Source organism: Myxine glutinosa, unplaced genomic scaffold (genome assembly GCF_964187855.1).
Source record: "Myxine glutinosa unplaced genomic scaffold, kmMyxGlut1.1 SCAFFOLD_2642, whole genome shotgun sequence".
In the NCBI taxonomy this organism is placed as follows: domain Eukaryota; kingdom Metazoa; phylum Chordata; class Myxini; order Myxiniformes; family Myxinidae; genus Myxine; species Myxine glutinosa.
The window spans coordinates 39,204-61,471 of record NW_027618736.1 but is presented as its reverse complement, the minus strand read 5'-3'; the positions used below and the strand labels follow the sequence as shown (position 1 = coordinate 61,471).

The window sequence follows — 22,268 nt, the reverse complement described above, 5'->3', positions numbered from 1 at the left end:
TCGGTACCTTGGGAAGAGAACATGGAGGAGGTGCACGAGAGGAAGAGAGGAAAGTACAGTGAGCTAGAGGCAGAGTGCCGGGAGAAGGGTTGGCGAGTTTCGTGTCAGCCATTTGAGGTGGGGTGTAGAGGGTATATTGGCAATTCCTTTTCTGCATTTCTTGCTAGGCTGGGAGTGTGTGGGACAGAAAGAAGGAGGATGTGTGACAAGGTGGCCCAGGTTGCCTTGAAAGGCTCAGTTTGGATATGGAGGAAGTTTATGGAGGCACGTCGAACGGTGTAGGTTGGTTGTCTGTTTTTTTTTTTTTGTTTGTTTGTTTTGTTACCATTATTATTTCTTATTTTGTGTATATGAGTGAGTGGGTGAGGGTGTGTGTTTTTGCATGAATTAATTTTTGCATGACTGTGTGTTTTTGTGTGTTGAGTGGTGTATGATGTACGGGTAGGTGGTTGGTTTGTTGGTGTTGTGTGTGTATGGGTGTGTATGTGTGTGTATGAATGATTTGGTGTGTTTTGTTGGTGAGTCGTGAAGGGTATAAAGGTGGGTGTTTGAGTGTTCCACCATGTTTGTTTGGTGCTGTGGATTCTGGATGTGGAGGTGTTGTTGTTCGCACTGGCTGGGGGTGAGGGTATCGATGCATCCAGGTGCAGTTGCTGCATGTGGATGTGTATGTGCCCCTGCTGGCCCACCTTAGCTGACCATATCGAGGTTGAAGGGCTGAAACGGGATGATGCTGAGGACCTCGACTGAGGACCCGGTCAGTCCGGCAACACTTGTGACCAGGTGTGTTTTGAACTTATATATATATATATATATATTTTTTTTTTTTAATATATGTATATATATATACCTCTGCAAATAGAAGGACTTGAGGCTACATAATTGAATCAGCGAGACAATAAGTTTCCAAACAGCTGCAAGTGCTATGGTGTTGCATTACGTTACCATCTGATCTGTATACCCACATCTTTGACTGGTTTCTTTAGAATTACCATCATTTTAGTGATTAATGCCCAAACCTTTAGTTTTCTTTGTTGGTCATTCATTAGCATATGATTGGTTTTTCAGCGTCTAAAGTTGCATATTTACTTTCAACATGATACAATATGCTTCGTACCATCTTTCATCTGCATCCCCTGCTATCCTTTTTTGTTTTTGGCACCACTGTTTGGTCTTGTATTTTTCTGCACACCTATTAATTATTTAGCAGAGCATAGGCTTACAGAATAGCTTATACCTCGAGGGACGTGCACTTTCCTGGGTTTGAATCTAGGCCCAGCTATAAACTGCGACATTGGTTGGTGGACATTAAAGATCCAATGGTGTCCTTCTTCACGAAGATTAGGCGAGCTGTTGCTGGCACCCTGAACACATTCAAAATTCCTTTCCTAACCTACAGAGGGCACTGCATCAGTGGCGCAGCCTCACCCTCGGCCAATGATGATACCCGGCAGCCTTGTGCCACTTTTGAAGGAAGAAGAAGATTATCAGAGCATCATTCATTTATTTCTCCGGCACATGGCTTCATACAGTGCCCCATGAAATGATAACGTGTTTACAATTCAAGACCATAGAATTATAACCAGGCTAAGTCACAGTTTAGTCATTTCGAGAAAAACGTGAAAAATATTTTTATGTTTATATTGCTCACTTACGTTTAAGTGATCATATTTGTTTCATGCCTGCATCACCAAAAGGTTCAATGAAACAGTTATGTATGTTTTCATCACTCCTATGGGGTAAAAATAGGGCAAAACTCCAACACCCCAATACGGCTAATATTATATAATATTATAACCAGCTAAGTCACAATGGACTTGGCCCATTTGTAATATTGACACAAGTGGGCGTTGCTTAGTAAATGTTTAAAAGAGCACAAGGAACAGAAATATACCGGTAATTTTATCATGAGTGATTTATTCAATAAAAGTGTAACTATTTGACCAACGTTCAGAAAACTAGAAATGTTCAGAAAACTAGAAATGTTCAGATAACTAGAAACGTTCAGATTATGAACATGTTTAAATGTTTAGTCGATATTCATGTAGTTCAGGAGTACAAGGCCTCATTCAGTGTTCGTAATCGTCACCATCGCTGTCACTTTCATCATTGTTGCCATTTTTGCGATGCACATGTCCAACATGTGGCAGATTTCGGTAGAAATCCTGATGTTCTCGAGGTATGATATTCTTATTCACTAGTTTCTGAAGATCATTATATTTTTCTAGCTTAAGAGGAACATGCCCATCAGGATATTTCTGTTGTGGATTGTTGGCTGCTTCATTTGCTTTCCTTTTGTATGGATTGAACTTGACCCAGGGCTCAAATTGACTGTAGCTGTGCCTTGCCCACACCTCATTTTTATGAGGTATGAGCCGGGAATGCTCGGAGCCAAAGTCTAGCTCTTCACTTATGCCATACGAATACCACATCAGTTTCCTGATAGGCACATTGTTCCCTGTTTGATATTTCATTTGAGCTTTGACTTTCTTATCTAACCATGCTTTGTAATCTTTGAATTCGCCACTTTTCATCATTACAACTTTGAATGGATTGAGTTCTCGTGCTTTTTCGATGGTTTCCTTACAGTCATCCACAACGAAGGCCGTCCTTTTTCTTTTGTATATTTCAATACTGGCGAAATCTCTATCGTTAGGCAGGAATGTGTGTCCTCTGGTCAAAAAGAAATGGTCAATCCTTTCGAAACGTCCAGTTTCTATCTGATGTTGCAGGTAACCTATTACAGTTTTGTTTTTATTTTGACCAGGACATCCATCAGTAAATAAGACCAAGCGAGGTTTGGATTCATGCGTCTGAAAGTATTTTTCCAAACAGCTGCATACCTCTGAGGCACCTCTTTTTGCATCATACTGGGAGGTGAACTTCTTGAAAGTACCTGTATGTCTGTTATAGGCCTATGCATGCTCATCAGCTTGGGTTTGTGAGAGTTAAAATATAGAATTGCGTCCTTATGGACAACGAATCTGACTATGAATAGGACATCATGTGATTTTCAATACATTTGCCTGCACATGTTGTCTAGTATTACAATCGGGCCAAGTCCAATCTGAAGAAAATGAATGTATTCCCCGAAATGGAAGATATACCATGATGCATTTTGTGTTCTCTGCTTTCCAGAGGATAAATGAAATATTATTTAAGCTTACCTTTATATTTTATTAGTAAGGGCATTTTATGAGATATTTCACAAATCTGTTAACTAAATTGTTACCAAAAAATTTCTTCACCAATATGTTTGTAAAGGTGTGTAATAACATGTGTTAAAATGTTGAAGTTCAACTCCCGTGGGAAACCCAGAAAAAAAGCTGTTGAATTCGGGTACCGAAAAATTATTTTCGAGAATTTTTATTTTTTTTAATCGGCCCTTAAGTAACTTATGAGGGGTCAAATAAGGGTTTTTCATGATTCTGAGTTGATTGTTAACATTTATATTTTCACTTTTACATTTACACACAAAGTAGCTTTTATTTCACATACATATATAATACTCAAGAGTTATTTCTCATTCACAATGTCAGAAGTTTCAACAGTCATTGTCTATGTCTTCTTCAGACTCAACAACATCATGACTGCAGTTTCTGCATGCAATGCCATTACAGACTCCACAGGCCGAGATGCACGTGACCCCATTCTTCTTGCAGCTGCATCGCCGGTTGCTGCAATCTCCATGACAATTACAGCTCGTGAACTGCAATAGCTCCTCAGGAGCCGTGGGGTCCAGTGTTGGAACTGGCTCATACCCATGCACACCTATTGTCCATCCATAGTCACTGGGGTTCAGAGACATGCTCTGTAGAAGGATCCAGTCCCGGGTCTGCAAGTAGGCACGGAGTGAATGTTGTGCAGCTGCACCCTCTGTTGGAGGTAGAGTCTCTGGTTTGATCACTCCTGCCGCTGCCTTCCTTGAGAACATGTTGTACCGAATTGTTGTACCGAATTGTTGTACCGAAACATGTTGTTCACTGGCTGGCACTTTGGCTGTCATCACTGATTGATCCTCAAGCGCAGCATCAACCGCAACCTCATCATTGATCTGTTCATCGGTTTCCTCCACAATGGTGTCAAGAGTGCCAGAAGTATCTGGAACATCATCTCCACTCCTACTATTAAGGAAGCAGTATTTGTAGTTTTGTGTCTCCGTGTAAGACTCGGTGTATCCCAGCCGGTGGAACTTGTTGAGCATCCATTTTGACCCAAATCTATGATCAAGTTGTATGGCAAGCCCCATTTGGTGTGGCAATACTCCAGACCGAGGTCGACAGGCCTTAATAAAATTCTGCCCCCAAACGGCAACTCTTTCGTCTGTCTTGACAATCGGTCTCAAGAACATCTGAAGGCTTGCAGGAACAAGTGTCAGCTGACTATCGATGTCAGTCATACTGTGTGTGGTGGGGTATGACTTTGGACCTAAATCAATCAAGGCAATATCATTGGATATGAACTTGAGTGCCGTCTTTATGATCTGAGTCTTCTCATCTCCATGGTCAAGATTAGCATGATGCGCTCGCAGAATATTGTCGGTGCCATCTTTGAGACAGAGTACATCTGCCCTTCTTTCCTGTGTTGTGAAATACAAGGTGTCTTCGTATTTCTCTAGAAGTTTTATCTTTAGCCAATGCTTTGAATAAGAAAGGCTCTTCTCTGGTGACTTTCTTTTTTTTTTTTTGTATACAAGATCGAGGCTCGTGAAAGAGCTAACATTAATCACACAAAAAGACAAACCGACACACAAAACACAAAAAACAAGGAGCGGCAGACAAGATGGGGAGAGAGGGGGAAGGACACAAAAGAGAGGGGGAAGAGGGGGAAGGACACAACACAACATTTGAGAGCAGGGACATCGGGAGGACTTGGGGGGAGGTGGGAGAGGAATAAAACATATGAACACTGCAAGGACTCTGGGGTGAATTACCGGGGGTAGAAAAGATCAAGGTTTTCCATGGGGGAAGATAAGAGATGGTGGTGAACAGCTGTTTTAAAGACCTGGAGGGAGGAGTGGGATTGAAGGGAGTGGGGGAGTTTGTTCCAGAGGCGGGAGAAAAGGGGAATGAAAGAGTGAAGGTGAGCAGAGAGCCTAGACTTTGGCAGTTTAACCATAAGAGGGTTGCAGGCAGACCTTGTGCGACCTGAAGGAATATTGGGGGGACAGAGCACAGAGAGAGCTGGGGGAGCAAGGCCAGAGAGGAGTCGGTAGAAGACAGAAAGACCACCAACCTGCCTGCGGTGAGTGAGTGAAAGGCCCTCGGTGTTGACTACATCGCAGGAGATTCCAATGATTCTGAAAGCTTTGGCCTCAACAGCGTGAAGCCGAGCAAGGTGTGAGGCAGGAGCACCAGCCCAGAGGGGGGAACAGTATTCCATTGAGCTGCGGATGAAAGCCTTGTATGTGGTGAGGAGCTCAGGTGTGCCAAGGAAGGACTTCGCACGACGGAGGATGCCCAGTCGGCGACTGGCTTTGGAGGCCAGCTTGGAAATGTGGTTTTCCCAAGAAAGATCATGGCAGATAGTGAGACCCAAAAGCTTGAGCGACAGAACTTCTTGGAGAGGATTGTTGAGAAAGTAGATGGGAGGGTTGTCCAGTCGGTCCTTTCGGAGAGACATTGTAAGAGTGTGAGATTTGTCAGGATTGAAAGACATGTTCCACTTGTTTGACCAGTCTGTGATTTTGTCCAGGTCTGCAGAGAGTGAGGAGGCTGCAGACTGCCGATCTGAGGGATGAGGAATGGAGCGATAGAGAGTAGAGTCGTCAGCAAAGAGATAGAGAGCATTTTCAAGAGAGTCAGAGAGATCATTGATGAAGACCAGAAAAAGCACAGGGCCCAGAACACTACCTTGGGGAACTCCAGCCTGAACAGGAAGAGGAGATGAGAGAAACCCATTCAGGGCCACACGTTGACTACGACCAGAGAGGAAGTCCACCAGCCATGCGTGGAGATTTCCATGGATACCAAAGGAGGAGAGTTTGGTGAGCAGAGCAGGGTGCCAGACCGTATCGAAGGCACGTGAAATGTCAAGGGAGACAGCTCTAATTTCCTGTTTGGCGTTGAGGACCTCCATCCATTGTTGAGAAAGCAGAAGCAGCATGTCCAGAGTAGAGTGACCAGGTCTGAAACCAAATTGATGATCAGAGATCAAGCCATTGGAGAAGAGGAAAGATTTAATATCTGAAGCAATGATGGATTCCATGACTTTGCTGATAATTGGGAGAAGGCTGATTGGTCTGTAGTTGCTGGGATCTGTTTTTGCACCTTTTTTGTGCAAACCGGTGATGTTGGCTGATTTGCAAGCAGATGGCAGATGACCTTGAGCAAAAGAGAGGGTGAAGAGAACAGAAAGAGGGAGTGAAAGAGCAGAAGAACATGATTTTAGGACCCCTGGGCTGATGCCGTCAGGACCAGTTGCAGAATCAGAGTCGAGGGTTGACTGATCAAACTCCTGCAGCTTTTCATGGACTTGGTCCATGTTCATTACCCCATGCTCTAATTCTGAGTCTAACCATTCGCAGAATTCAATAAAAACTGCCTCTCGCTCCTCATCAATACTCCTCTGTCCTCTCTTCCTTTTTCCTTCCTCATCAGTCTTGGACAAACTGTCACCTCTCGCAAACATAAGTTTGCATCGCAAATGGTACAGTGTTTCTTCTGCTACCAAGTCGTTGATCCCTTCCAGGCGTCCAGTGACTTCAGTGCCCCAGTCATCCCCGCGACTCCGTGCTGTCTTCAGCAAGCTTGCCTTCAGTGTATCTGCAGTCAAATTATCTGGCACTCTGTATTTCTTTCTAGCTTGTGCTGGATTATTTTTGTAGAGCTGGGCTGGTTGGTTGCAAAGAATGCATACATCCTTATACAGGAGGTCAACTGACTGTGATCTTCTAGAACTGCAGCCAGTTGATGAACTGAACTCACAAGTAGTGCGTCTTCTCTTCAACTTTGATGACTCTTTCTCTGCCTTTGATGCTTGAGCTGACTTCTTGGTGGTTGCAACAAAGTTGTTGTACAGATCATTTTTACACTTCTGGTGGTACCTCAGTTTTCCTTCCTTTTGAGCCTCCTTCATACGTTCCACAACAGTAACATTTTCGACAGTTTCTGCTTGTTTCAATAAAGTTGAGTATCCCTTTGGAGTTGCCTGTATGAGCCTTTCAGCTGGTGTATCCGAGCGTGCACAGATGAAGCAATTGAGCACAGGTGGAGTAACGTCTTCATCCATATTGCTAGACTCCATGTCCTGCAAAGTAGAAAATGAGATATATTTAGAAATTATTTTTCCACAAAGGAGTGTCTGTGGTGAAATATAAATGTTAACAATCAACTCAGAATCATGAAAAACCCTTATTTGACCCCTCATAAGTTACTTAAGGGCCGATTAAAAAAAATAAAAATTCTCGAAAATAATTTTTCGGTACCCGAATTCAACAGCTTTTTTTCTGGGTTTCCCACGGGTGTTGACCTTCAACATTTTAACACATGTTATTACACACCTTTACAAACATATTGGTGAAGAAATTGTTTGGTAACAATTTAGTTAACAGATTTTCATATGTTTCCCTTACTATATGAAATGTATCAGGTCATAAAAACATGAGCTAAGCTGACTTCAGCAAAATGGCTGACAGGCATGAGCCATGTGCCCACTTCACGTTGAGTACTACAACCAGGCTAAGTCACATAGGTGGACTTAGCCTGAATGTAATTCTGTATTTTGACCTATTTACTCGGTTCTAGTTCAGGCCATGATACAGATATCACCCAGGTAGTGGTTTTAGACGATGGAGAGAGCCATCTTTTATGTAAAAATGTCACTAACTCAATATCTATAAAAATGTGACTTAGCCTGGTTATAATTCTATGGTCTTCAATTGTGATCGAAACGTTTTAATGTGCGTAAAGCAGTAGTATATTGGACAAACTAGCGTGACTCGGCGAGCTCCGCGCGCCTCACCACACGTTGTTTCAGAGGGAGAGGCATCTTTGACCATTTCGGTGTCTTTTGGGTCTTCATGGTGTTTTGGGTCTTCAGGGCCATTTGGGTCTTTTGGATCATCTGGGCCTTTAAGGGTATTTGGGGTCTTTGGGGTGGATTGGATCTTCAGGGTCTTTTGGAACTTCAGGGTCTTTTGGGTCTTCGGTGTCTTCAGGGGCTTTTGGGTCTTAAGGGTCTTTTGTTTCCTCTGGGTCTTTAAGAGTCTTTGGGGTATTTTGGTTCGGGGGGTTCTTCGGGGTATTTAAGGGTATTTTGGGTCTAAAGGATCTTTGAGGGTCTTTGGGGGCATCAGGGTGTTTTTGATCATCAGGGTGTTTTTGATCATCAGGGTGTTTTTGATCATCAGGGTGTTTTTGATCATCAGGGTGTTTTGGATCATCAGGGTGTTTTGGGTATTTTGGGTCTTTGGGGTGTTTTGGGTCTTCGGGGTGTTTCGGGTCTTCGGGGTGTTTCGGGTCTTCGGGGTGTTTCGGGTCTTCGGGGTGTTTCGGGTCTTCGGGGTGTTTCGGGTCTTCGGGGTGTTTCGGGTCTTCGGGGTGTTTCGGGTCTTCGGGGTGTTTCGGGTCTTCGGGGTGTTTCGGGTCTTCGGGGTGTTTCGGGTCTTCGGGGTGTTTCGGGTCTTTGGGGTGTTTCGGGTCTTTGGGGTGTTTTGGGTCTTTGGGGTGTTTTGGGTCTTTCAGGGTATTTTGGGTCTTCAGGGGTCTTGGTTGTCTTGAGGGTCTTGGGAGAATTGTAGGGTCGTCAAAGATCTGAGGGGTGGGTCTGAGCAGTCTAAACGTAATTAAGAGGGTTAATTTAGCGGGTGTTAATTTTATTATGAAGAAGAAGAAGACGTTTTCGTCGCATACAAACAAACATACATAACGACATTGGCCCAGACTTCAGACTTTGGCATGCCCACGTGGCTGTGCCGTCAAAAACTGTTCCATCCTGCCATTTTTGACGGGCTTTATATTCGTATGTAATGTTTCACAAGTTGCAATATGCTGCAATATAATGAATCTATTTTTGTAACTTGACAAAACTATGGATATAAATTGACCTTTGATCCCTCTTCCATTCTCCTCTCCCAATATGATCAGACATATCACAGAGCAGTCTGTGTATAAGATCAATTTTTATTTTGTCGCCTTTATTGACAACAAGAGAGACCACAAATAACTTTTGATGAGAATTGTGGAGCCTCAGTTTGACACATCTGGAGGCCTGTGAAATGACAGCATTTGACCCTTTTGTCCAAATGACCCCGCATATCTGGTGTCTCAGCAGACATCCGGGAAGTCCTGTTTTGATCACGGCAAAGCAAGGATGCCTTTGTCGGAGCCGGCTCGTAACAGGCATACTCTAAGCCTCTGGTGGACAATGAAAAGCGCGTGTTTGTATTTTTGCACGTGCTTGGCAAATGTCGGCACCTCACTTAATCATTTTGTATTGCAACGGTTTGGGCGTTTTTAGTGTTTGTGTTCTCATCTCTTATTTTCCACATATGGTTTGTAAAACACTCGGCAAATAGATTGCTATTTTAAAGATACCTTCTTCCAGCACACTTCCTTTCTTGATGGTAAGCTGTCACGGGGTGTGGGGTGGTGTGGTGGAGGGACGGTGGGTGCTTGTTGTTAAATAATAAATAGATTTTGACATTTTTACTGATCTTGAGTGAAGTCCTATACTTTGCAAATGCATGAAGTTGAAACGGACTCGAGGTTTTCATACATAGTTGCTAATTCAAGCACAGAACTAGCGTTCTGCGTCGCCGGTGCAAGAGGATAAAAACAAGACAAGTCAGGAGACGACGATGGTTCACGAGCGAGCGGTATTCAATGACAAAGGTAAAAATCGACATTGAAAAAATATAAATAGGAATGTATTATCTGTTATGAGACTAGTTAGCTACACAATACCGAAAATTCGGTTCGATTCTGACAACTTTGAAAATTTGACCTTTGTGACCTTGAAATGTCAAAACGAAGGTTACTGACCTTCAAATGAGATAGAAAATAATGTACAGGGTGAGTCAAAAGTAGCGCCAGATTTCTATTTATTAACAATTATTTATTATTCACAATATTAACAATATTTATTATCAACAACAACAACATTATTAACAACAATTATTAACAACAATTATACCTGACAATTATTAACAACATGACATCCCAGAAAGAATCTGACGGCCGAAAAAACAGAAATCGGGCGCTACTTTTGACTCGCCCTGTATAATCAGTTATGAGGTTAGTTAGGTCCACAATACCGAAAATTTGGTTCGATTCCGACAACTTTGAAAATTTGACCTTTGTGACCTTGAAATGTCAAAACGAAGGTTACTGACCTTGAAAGGAGATAGAAAATAATGTATAATCAGTTATGAGGTTAGTTAGGTCCACAATACTGAAAATTCGGTTCGATTCCGACAACTTTGAAAATTTGACCTTTATGACCTTGAAATGTCAAAACGAAGGTTACTGACCTTGAAATGAGATAGAAAATAATGTATAATCAGTTATGAGGTTAGTTAGCTACACAATACCGAAAATTCGGTTCGATTCCGACAACTTTGAAAATTTGACCTTTGTGACCTTGAAATGTCAAAACGAAGGTTACTGACCTTGAAATGAGATAGAAAATAATGTATAATCAGTTATGAGGTTAGTTAGCTACACAATACCGAAAATTCGGTTAGATTCCGACAACTTTGAAAATTTGACCTTTGTGACCTTGAAATGTCAAAACGAAGGTTACTGACCTTGAAATGAGATAGAAAATAATGTATAATCAGTTATGAGCGTAGTTAGCTGCACAATACCGAAAATTCGGTTCGATTCCGACAACTTTGAAACTTTGACCTTTGTGACCTTCAAAGGTCGAAGATTCTGAAATTTGTTGGACAACTTGTATTTCATGATGTATGTGATAATATAAGATCATGTATGACATTTCACCCTATCAGGAAGCGAACAATGTAATAAAACCATAAAAAATCGACTTTTCTAAATTTCGTGACCTTGTGACCTTGACCTTGGGGCGAAAATGAAAAATCGAGCTCCGTGGGGCTAGACACATGACATTGGCCTAATCAAATACTGAAACCCCTGTCAGATTCCACCAACTCCCTCTTTGTCAAGTGAGAACAGACAATTTATATGAGCTCTTCCTGACCTGAATATGGCATTAAAGTTGTATCTGATCCCCCAGAGATTGGTTGAGGCGATTGAGGGAACAAATAGATATATGATACATTCTTCTGGATGATGCTTATAAGTGTGGGTTGTAGTGTCAAGCCGAGCTGGTGCATATTTCTTTTCTGTGGAGGTTATGAAAGAACGGAATATTTACTGTTTAGTCTGTTTGTCTGTGAGCAGGTAATTATGGACGGGTTTGGCCGAAGCTTGGTTTACAGGTTGTGTGCTTCATAAGTACCAATTGATTTGATTGTGGTGAAGATCCAGATACGATAATTTGTGAGTTTACACTATTTAGAAATAGGTATTTGAGGTATGCACAGTCGCTTCTGAGCTGTCTAGCCTGGGTTGGGACCTCGACCCAGCTACAAACTCTCGTCTCAGTGTTTCACATGCAGGGTAATTCATGAATGTGCATACCGTCCCCCAGATGGACGTTGAACTGGTCTCCCTGCCATCCGGCATTGGTTAATGGACGTTCTAGATCCCACAGTGTCCTCTGTGAAGAGCAGGCAAGCTATCAGCAACACCACAGTCAAAATCCAAATTTCTGCTCTATCCTCGATGGGGCACAGATGCATGCACAGATGTGTCCGAACAGATGCACATCCACCGAACCATTTGCATCAGCAGCACAGATGTGTCCCAGCAAATGATGCTACCTGCAGCATTGTGCTGCATACAAAAGAAGATTGGATTATTGTTAGACTGTGGATGTTTCGGGAACTGGGTGGCGTGCTGACGAGGAGGGGAGTGTCATTGAAGCTGAAGTTGAAGGGAAAGGTGTTTGCTGCATGTGTGAGAAGTGTTATGTTTTATGGGAGCGAGACATGGGTCATGAATGTAGAGCAGCAACGAAGGCTGGAACTGGTGGAAATGCGAATGGTTCGGTGGATGTGCGGAGTATCGTTGAGAGAGAGGAAGACAAATGATGAATTGCGAAAGATGATGGGAATAGAGCCTATGATGGATGCTGTGAAGAGGAACAGGTTGAGATGGTTTGGTCATGTGTTGAGGAAGGATGAAAGTGACTGGTTGAGAAGAGTGATGGAAATGAATGTAGAAGGAAGTAGAGGACGGGGAAGACCGAGAAAGACTTGGTTGAAGATGGTGGAATAAGAAATGCGGGCAAGGGGGTTAACAAGGGGAGATGCAGAAAATAGGGCAAAATGGAGAAGATTGTCATGGGGCCCGCAAGGCTAACCCCCGCTCTCGCAGGGAAAATGGCCTTAAAATGCCTGTTGTTGTTGTTGTGTTGTAGATGTTTTGGTGGGCATTTTTGCATGTTTTTGCTTTGTTTGTGCTATCTTGTATGCCACCCTTAAATTATTCAGCCTTAACATTCAATGATGCAGTCCTGGATGCCCTCGTGGTAAGCATGGATGTCCTGCAAAGATCATCGTAAGTATTCGTGAACGCACTTTATAAATTGCCCATCAGCCTGTTTATCTGCAAAGCTGCACATCAGATTTTAAAAATATACAATGTTGATATTTCATGGAAGAGTTATATCACTGAACCGAACAGGATGCAATGTAACAAAACCAACAGAAGAGAGATGGGGAACACCAACTGCAGGGTTGAAAGACAAAATAGAGGGAGACCTGGACAAAAAATAGGTGTGGGGAGGAATCGGGGCTAGGAGAGGATGCACGGGGTGGACAACATGGATGCAGCAGTAAACTCTGAGGAAGAAAAAACCACACTTGTGGGCTTTGTCGAATGTGCTGATATTGCCTTGGGTCGTGTTTTCTTTCCAGGAAGAGAAGGCAAGTTGTTTCAGAGCAACTGCCTCACCACAAGATTCAGTGTGCCATGGGTGATAAGAAGGGTATGATAACCGATGATGAGATGGGATGGATCTGTGCATAAGATAGAGAAGTTTTCTGTGGAAGAATTCCCAGGCTGAGTTAATATCAGGGGCAATAGATATTGGAGACCAATCATGAAGAGAGATGGTTGCTTGTAGTTCCTGACAAACTGCCTGAGTGAAATGCCAGACTTGCCGGGGCCGAGGCAGCTCTGTGAGAATTGCCAGAGAGATGCTGAATTTCACAAGCACATGATCAGATGAACCAATTGGGGCAGAGGAAGAGCAGGTGACATTTGCAGGGAAATTTGTCATCACCAAGTCCAGAAGGGAGGATTTGCATCCCTCTTCGAAAAGTTCACAGATTGAGTCAGGAGTCACATAAGTCCTTTGCTGAAGTGCCATGGCTGGTGATAGAGGTACCAACACCGAGCCAATTCGCATGGTGACAATTTAAATCACCACATGTGAGGAAGAGAGAGTTGGGATGTGTGGTTAAACATTAGTCATTGTTGTCAGGGAGAGAGTGGGAGAGAGAATGTAGATGTAGATGGAGTAGTCACTGTTCAGAGGAAGGTACAAGACACCGACAAACAAGAGAGCAGACGGGAAGTTGCAGCCAAAGTACTTCTGTGGGTTGGGAGGTGTAAAATCAATACAAGGGCAGTGAGAAATTGAGTTATTGATGTAAAGTGCAACTCTTCTGCCGGGGTGGTATTCGGGCCTATCAAATTGGAGAAGACAATATCCGGGGAGAGACACTAAGAAGTCAGGGACATCCTGTGGGATGAAGGATTCTGTTAAACAGATGATGTCCGGTTTATTGGCAGTGGTCTGCATTGATAGCTCTGTCAGGTTGGAATGGAGACCTTGGATGTTTGAGGTCCACACAGGTAGGGACAGGGGATGAGGCATTGCGAGGGTGCAAAATGGGGGTAGGGTGAGGTGGAAGGATTGAGGATGTGGTGAGGAGGGATGCAGAAAGGTGGGACATGAAGCTTTATTGAGGGGGTGGGGGGGGGGATATGAAGTGGAGGGATGCTGATTCCAAATTGTATAAATGGAGATAAATATGAATGGGAGGTAAGAATTTTCATATAAGGAACAGGAAAGATGGTGCTATTGGTGTGGGAGAACGGCAAGCACTTGGATGACAGACAACTTTGGAAAATAATCTTCGTGAAGAAGAAGGCAATGAAGAGGAATACATCGTAGTGAAGATTAAGAACACGTGGGGCACTCCTTATGGAGAAGTAAGGAAAGTGAAGCTTTTTTGAAATTATTTTAAAGGAAGAACCGTTTATATTCAAAATATTGAGAAAGGGGGGGAAAATAATGGAATACAGGAAGTACAGGCAGATGAAAATTAAAGTAGAATGACATCACTGTGGAGTGGAAAAATAATGTTTCTTTTGTTTTTTTGTTTGTTTGTTTTTGTTTTCTAAGTGAGGAGGGGAAATAGGATAATGTTGAGCAGGTAGAAATAAAATATTTGGGAACAAATAAGCAAAATGAGCAATGTGGAGACAAAAAGGTCACGATTTTCACAGTTGCTACACAAGGCGGAGCTAAAGTAGGCCTTGAACAACACGAAAAAAGAATTTGACATGTACAGCACAAGATACGATTTAACACGAAAGATTGGACCGGATATAACAGCAACACGGGAATGAAGATGCAACAGAAAAACACGATGAATCCAGTTTGCAAAACATGGTTTTAATTAGGTTGAAGTGGCAACAGCAGATTTGACGAACAGGTGTAAAAATATCTGAACTGGAAACCACTTTGTGGTTGTAATGCTATGACTTGTTTATTATTTATTAATTTGTGGTTGTAATGCTATGACTTGTTTATTATTTATTAATTTGTGGTTGTAATGCCATGACTTGTTTATTATTTATTAATTTGTGGTTGTAATGCCATGACTTGTTTATTATTTATTAATTTGTGGTTGTAATGATATGACTTGTTTATTATTTATTAATTTGTGGTTGTAATGATATGACTTGTTTATTATTTATTAATTTGTGGTTGTAATGCCATGACTTGTTTATTATTTATTAATTTGTGGTTGTAATGCCATGACTTGTTTATTATTTATTAATTTGTGGTTGTAATGCCATGACTTGTTTATTATTTATTAATTTGTGGTTGTAATGCCATGACCTGTTTATTATTTATTAATTTGTGGTTGTAATGATATGACTTGTTTATTATTTATTAATTTGTGGTTGTAATGATATGACTTGTTTATTATTTATTAATTTGTGGTTGTAATGCCATGACTTGTTTATTATTTATTAATTTGTGGTTGTAATGATATGACTTGTTTATTATTTATTAATTTGTGGTTGTAATGCCATGACTTGTTTATTATTTATTAATTTGTGGTTGTAATGATATGACTTGTTTATTATTTATTAATTTGTGGTTGTAATGCCATGACTTGTTTATTATTTATTAATTTGTGGTTGTAATGATATGACTTGTTTATTATTTATTAATTTGTGGTTGTAATGATATGACTTCTTTATTATTTATTAATTTGTGGTTGTAATGATATGACTTGTTTATTATTTATTAATTTGTGGTTGTAATGATATGACTTGTTTATTATTTATTAATTTGTGGTTGTAATGCCATGACTTGTTTATTATTTATTAATTTGTGGTTGTAATGATATGACTTGTTTATTATTTATTAATTTGTGGTTGTAATGATATGACTTGTTTATTATTTATTAATTTGTGGTTGTAATGCCATGACTTGTTTATTATTTATTAATTTGTGGTTGTAATGATATGACTTGTTTATTATTTATTAATTTGTGGTTGTAATGCCATGACTTGTTTATTATTTATTAATTTGTGGTTGTAATGATATGACTTGTTTATTATTTATTAATTTGTGGTTGTAATGCCATGACTTGTTTATTATTTATTAATTTGTGGTTGTAATGATATGACTTGTTTATTATTTATTAATTTGTGGTTGTAATGCCATGGCTTGTTTATTATTTATTAATTTGTGGTTGTAATGATATGACTTGTTTATTATTTATTAATTTGTGGTTGTAATGCCATGGCTTGTTTATTATTTATTAATTTGTGGTTGTAATGATATGACTTGTTTATTATTTATTAATTTGTGGTTGTAATGCCATGACTTGTTTATTATTTATTAATTTGTGGTTGTAATGATATGACTTGTTTATTATTTATTAATTTGTGGTTATAATGATATGACTTGTTTATTATTTATTAATTTGTGGTTGTAATGCCATGACTTGTTTATTATTTATTAATTTGTGGTTGTAATGATATGACTTGTTTATTATTTATTAATTTGTGGTTGTAATGATATGACTTGTTTATTATTTATTAATTTGTGGTTGTAATGATATGACTTGTTTATTATTTATTAATTTGTGGTTGTAATGATATGACTTGTTTATTATTTATTAATTTGTGGTTGTAATGCCATGACTTGTTTATTATTTATTAATTTGTGGTTGTAATGATATGACTTGTTTATTATTTATTAATTTGTGGTTGTAATGCCATGACTTGTTTATTATTTATTAATTTGTGGTTGTAATGATATGACTTGTTTATTATTTATTAATTTGTGGTTGTAATGATATGACTTGTTTATTATTTATTAATTTGTGGTTGTAATGATATGACTTGTTTATTATTTATTAATTTGTGGTTGTAATGATATGACTTGTTTATTATTTATTAATTTGTGGTTGTAATGCCATGACTTGTTTATTATTTATTAATTTGTGGTTGTAATGATATGACTTGTTTATTATTTATTAATTTGTGGTTGTAATGATATGACTTGTTTATTATTTATTAATTTGTGGTTGTAATGCCATGACTTGTTTATTATTTATTAATTTGTGGTTGTAATGATATGACTTGTTTATTATTTATTAATTTGTGGTTGTGATGATGACTTGTTTATTATTTATTAATTTGTGGTTGTAATGATATGACTTGTTTATTATTTATTAATTTGTGGTTGTATTGATAAGGCTTGTTTATTATTTATTCATTTGTGGTTGTAATGATATGACTTGTTTATTATTTATTAATTTGTGGTTGTCATGCCATGACTTGTTTATTATTTATTAATTTGTGGTTGTAATGCCATGACTTGTTTATTATTTATTAATTTGTGGTTGTAATGCCATGACTTGTTTATTATTTATTAATTTGTGGTTGTAATGATATGACTTGTTTATTATTTATTAATTTGTCATTGTAATGCCATGACTTGTTTATTATTTATTAATTTGTGGTTGTAATGATATGACTCGTTTATTATTTATTAATTTGTGGTTGTAATGATATGACTCGTTTATTATTTATTAATTTGTGGTTGTAATGCCATGACTTGTTTATTATTTATTAATTTGTGGTTGTAATGCCATGACTTGTTTATTATTTATTAATTTGTGGTTGTAATGATATGACTTGTTTATTATTTATTAATTTGTCATTGTAATGCCACGACTTGTTTATTATTTATTAATTTGTGGTTGTAATGATATGACTTGTTTATTATTTATTAATTTGTGGTTGTAATGATATGACTTGTTTATTATTTATTAATTTGTGGTTGTAATGATATGACTTGTTTATTATTTATTAATTTGTGGTTGTAATGATATGACTTGTTTATTATTTATTAATTTGTGGTTGTAATGCCATGGCTTGTTTATTATTTATTAATTTGTGGTTGTAATGATATGACTTGTTTATTATTTATTAATTTGTGGTTGTAATGCCATGACTTGTTTATTATTTATTAATTTGTGGTTGTAATGCCATGGCTTGTTTATTATTTATTAATTTGTGGTTGTAATGATATGACTTGTTTATTATTTATTAATTTGTGGTTGTAATGCCATGACTTGTTTATTATTTATTAATTTGTGGTTGTAATGATATGACTTGTTTATTATTTATTAATTTGTCATTGTAATGCCATGACTTGTTTATTATTTATTAATTTGTGGTTGTAATGATATGACTCGTTTATTATTTATTAATTTGTGGTTGTAATGATATGACTCGTTTATTATTTATTAATTTGTGGTTGTAATGCCATGACTTGTTTATTATTTATTAATTTGTGGTTGTAATGCCATGACTTGTTTATTATTTATTAATTTGTGGTTGTAATGATATGACTTGTTTATTATTTATTAATTTGTCATTGTAATGCCACGACTTGTTTATTATTTATTAATTTGTGGTTGTAATGATATGACTTGTTTATTATTTATTAATTTGTGGTTGTAATGATATGACTTGTTTATTATTTATTAATTTGTGGTTGTAATGATATGACTTGTTTATTATTTATTAATTTGTGGTTGTAATGATATGACTTGTTTATTATTTATTAATTTGTGGTTGTAATGCCATGGCTTGTTTATTATTTATTAATTTGTGGTTGTAATGATATGACTTGTTTATTATTTATTAATTTGTGGTTGTAATGCCATGACTTGTTTATTATTTATTAATTTGTGGTTGTAATGATATGACTTGTTTATTATTTATTAATTTGTGGTTGTAATGCCATGACTTGTTTATTATTTATTAATTTGTGGTTGTAATGCCATGGCTTGTTTATTATTTATTAATTTGTGGTTGTAATGATATGACTTGTTTAAAAAAAAAAACCCACCGTTTAGACGCAATTTTTCCCCGCAAAGCGGGGGTTGACCTTTTCGGGGACCGTGGTAGTTGTTGTTTTTTGGTCCCCTTTTTGAAGCAATGTTTTACGGCCGGATGCCCTTCCTGACGCCAACCCTTTTTGCCGTCTTCAACGACAAACAGGGAATTACCAGTGAACTGGTACTCAATTAGTCGACCTCGGAAGGATGACAGGCTGAGTCAACCCCCCTGGCATTAATTCGGCGATCGACCGAGATTCGAACCCAGGATCCTAGAATCCTAAGCCGGCACCCTAGCCGCTAACCCAACACCAGGGATTATATGACTTGTTTATTATTTGATAATTATTATATCATTATTATTATTATTATTATTATATATTATTATTATTATTATATGATAATTTGATATTAATATAATTATATGATAATTATACGATATGATAATTATATGATAATTATTATTATATGATAATGATATGACTTGTTTATTATTTGTTAATTTGTGGTTGTAATGCCATGGCTTGTTTATTATTTATTAATTTCTGGTTGTAATGATGTGACTTGTTTATTATTTATTAATTTGTGGTTGTAATGCCATGACTTGTTTATTATTTATTAATTTGTGGTTGTAATGATATGACTTGTTTATTATTTATTAATTTGTGGTTGTAATGATATGACTTGTTTATTATTTATTAATTTGTGGTTGTAATGCCATGACTTGTTTATTATTTATTAATTTGTGGTTGTAATGATATGACTTGTTTATTATTTATTAATTTGTGGTTGTAATGATCTGACTTGTTTATTATTTATTAATTTGTGGTTGTAATGCCATGACTTGTTTATTATTTATTAATTTGTGGTTGTAATGATATGACTTGTTTATTATTTATTAATTTGTGGTTGTAATGATATGGCTTGTTTATTATTTATTAATTTGTGGTTGTAATGATATGACTTGTTTATTATTTATTAATTTGTGGTTGTAATGATATGACTTGTTTATTATTTATTAATTTGTGGTTGTAATGATATGGCTTGTTTATTATTTATTAATTTGTGGTTGTAATGATATGACTTGTTTATTATTTATTGATTTGTGGTTGTAATGCCATGACTTGTTTATTATTTATTAATTTGTGGTTGTGATGCCATGACTTGTTTATTATTTATTAATTTGTGGTTGTAATGCCATGACTTGTTTATTATTTATTAATTTGTGGTTGTAATGATATGACTTGTTTTAGTATGTACGGTTTCTTTATCACAATGTTTTTTAAGTGCACAAACATAATGTGCATTCATTTCTCTTTTGACAATCACTCATATTAAACTGTTGATTAGATCAACCACCACTCATCCACCACCATCTGGGGATAACTTTAGCTAATGTTTGTAATGCCATTAGTATTTCTGGTAGAAAGCTATTTTGAAGTGGCAAGTGTTTTTGCTCTTCTTCGTCTGCAGTAATTATGTATTTGTGTTTTTAAGCTGCAAGAAAACACCACTTGTTGCATTCCACAGAGGCAAGAAGTTTGAGAGGATGTGCATATGCATGCTGTCTGACCTCAGCTGCACAGCAGACACCGACAACCTCGACATTATCGTGGCCAATTTGAATAAGCTTGGAATAATGCTGCAGTTCTTGTACGTACGAGTGATTGCTATAATGCTATATCCACCTCGCATGCTGATTCGCCACATTTAGTAGTTTATAAATGACTTGTTTCAGTATGTATGGTTTATTTATCACCACTTTATTTTTTAAGTACAAAGTTTGAGGCTCATGGAAAATCATTTGAGGGATTTAAACATTTCATTGCCAGCTTTTACCTTCTAGGGACGTGTGATTTGCCGGATTTCAAAATGCAGCAAAAGCGTCGTTCAGAGGAGATATTTGAGACAACTTCCGTAAAAAATCAGTTTCTTTAATTAAATCCGACCATTAAATCTGTCTATTGGTTTAACCAAATTTGTCTCGGACTTCATTTTAATGAAACTCTATACTGCACATCCCGAATGATTACTTACAGGAAACAAATGAAAACCATGTTTGCAAAAATGATCGAGGCCTGTTGAGCTAGAATATTAGATGATGTTTATCGTGCAGAGTTTTCTGCTTCTCCTAACAAGATGAACTAGCGTATTGTGCTGTCGAATTGAATGTGTATTTTGCCCTCATGGTTCCAAATCAGTGCTTTGTCCAAGCAAACTGATGGAACTCCTGCCGTGAGCAGATGCAATTCATTGCACATTTTAAGCAGGTTAGCAGAATGCTTTTCCATTCTCCTTCTCCTGGGCATTCAAAGCAGATGTTCTTTCCAGAATTGAGTGTTCTGTGTGTCTCCACCGTTGGATACGTGATTTATCGGTTTGAGGAAAGTGTTACCAAAGCACTGGACACCTCCTTCCCACTGGGAGGAAGTAGAATGATTCCAACTGAAAGATTGGACAGAAGTGCATACTAATAATTTGTCCTCGTGGGATCTGTAATAAATTAATGACAAAACAACGTGTTTAAACGACTGATTGTATGCAATAGCCAAACTAAATTGCCTTTGCTTTTGTCCTTTGGAAAACTGATTATGATCGTACTTCACTGAGATCTCTCTGGAGTTAATATTTTTAACAAATATCATTACAAGGAGCTTTTTCGGATTTGAATAATGTTGGCCGTAATAGTTTGCCCCTCATTTGCATCTCAGGCAGTCTTCCAAATGGTTTGGTGTTTTCAAATCTTAGTGATACATGAGGGCATTGTATTTCTTAACAGGAAAACCATATGAACAAAATGCTTAACTCCAACGCTAACATTTTCGGCGACGACGCTAATCTTGCCGATACAGAAAAATTCCATTGTGCAAAATGTTTTTGAAATGTCATTCATAAAAAGCCGCCACAAAGCTGCAGGCTGTGGGATTGTGAATGGGCAGATGTGTAGAATAAAAGCAGGTCGTTTCATTTCATCACGTTCTATATCTATGTATATATAAAAGAAAGTTTTTGTTTGTTTGTTTGTTTGTTTGTTTGTCTGCACGTGCTAATCTCCTGAACGGTGAAAGATAGGAGGAAACCTCTAAAACAAAAAATGTCGGGACGGGCCCCGGGAAGGTTATAGGCTAGGTGGCGAGGCCGGTCGAGACCCACCTCGGCTGGGCTGGGCTGGGCCCATTTCACAATTAAAAGCTGAGCTGAATTATAGTAGTCATTCTTCTACGGCCGCGAGTAAAAGCTGAATTATAGTAGTAAATTCATTCAAAAAGAACTAAAAATGTCGGGACAGGCCCCGGGAAGGTTATAGGCTAGGTGGCGAGGCCGGTCGAGGCCGCTTCGGCCGGGCTGGGCCCATTTCACAATTAAAAGCTGAGCTGAATTATAGTGGGCAATCTTCTACGGCCGCGAGTAAAAGCTGAATTATAGTAGTAAATTCATTCAAAAATAACCAAAAATGTCGGGACGGGCCCCAGGAAGGTTATAGGCTAGGTGGCGAGGCCGCTTCGGCCGAGCTGGGCCCATTTCGCAATTAAAAGCTGAGCTGAATTATAGTAGTCGATCTTCTACGGCCGCGAGT

The 22,268-nt window shown here is 38.2% G+C and overlaps 1 protein-coding gene across 2 annotated transcripts in view; it reads left to right on the top strand.

Moving 5' to 3' along the window:
• The first annotated feature begins 1,991 nt into the window (after positions 1 to 1,991).
• LOC144888237 (X-ray repair cross-complementing protein 5-like) overlaps positions 1,992 to 22,268 on the top strand; it is a 42,765-nt gene continuing 22,488 nt past the window's right edge. The window contains exons 1-2 of one of the 2 annotated variants that reach the window (XM_078769472.1): positions 1,992 to 2,179; positions 20,222 to 20,344. In XM_078769472.1, the coding sequence (XP_078625598.1) occupies positions 2,127 to 2,179; positions 20,222 to 20,344 (176 nt within the window). In that variant the 5' untranslated portion in view covers positions 1,992 to 2,126. Of the gene's footprint in view, positions 2,180 to 12,421; positions 12,585 to 20,221; positions 20,345 to 22,268 lie in introns of those variants that run through there. The other variant, XM_078769471.1, reaches the window with a different exon arrangement.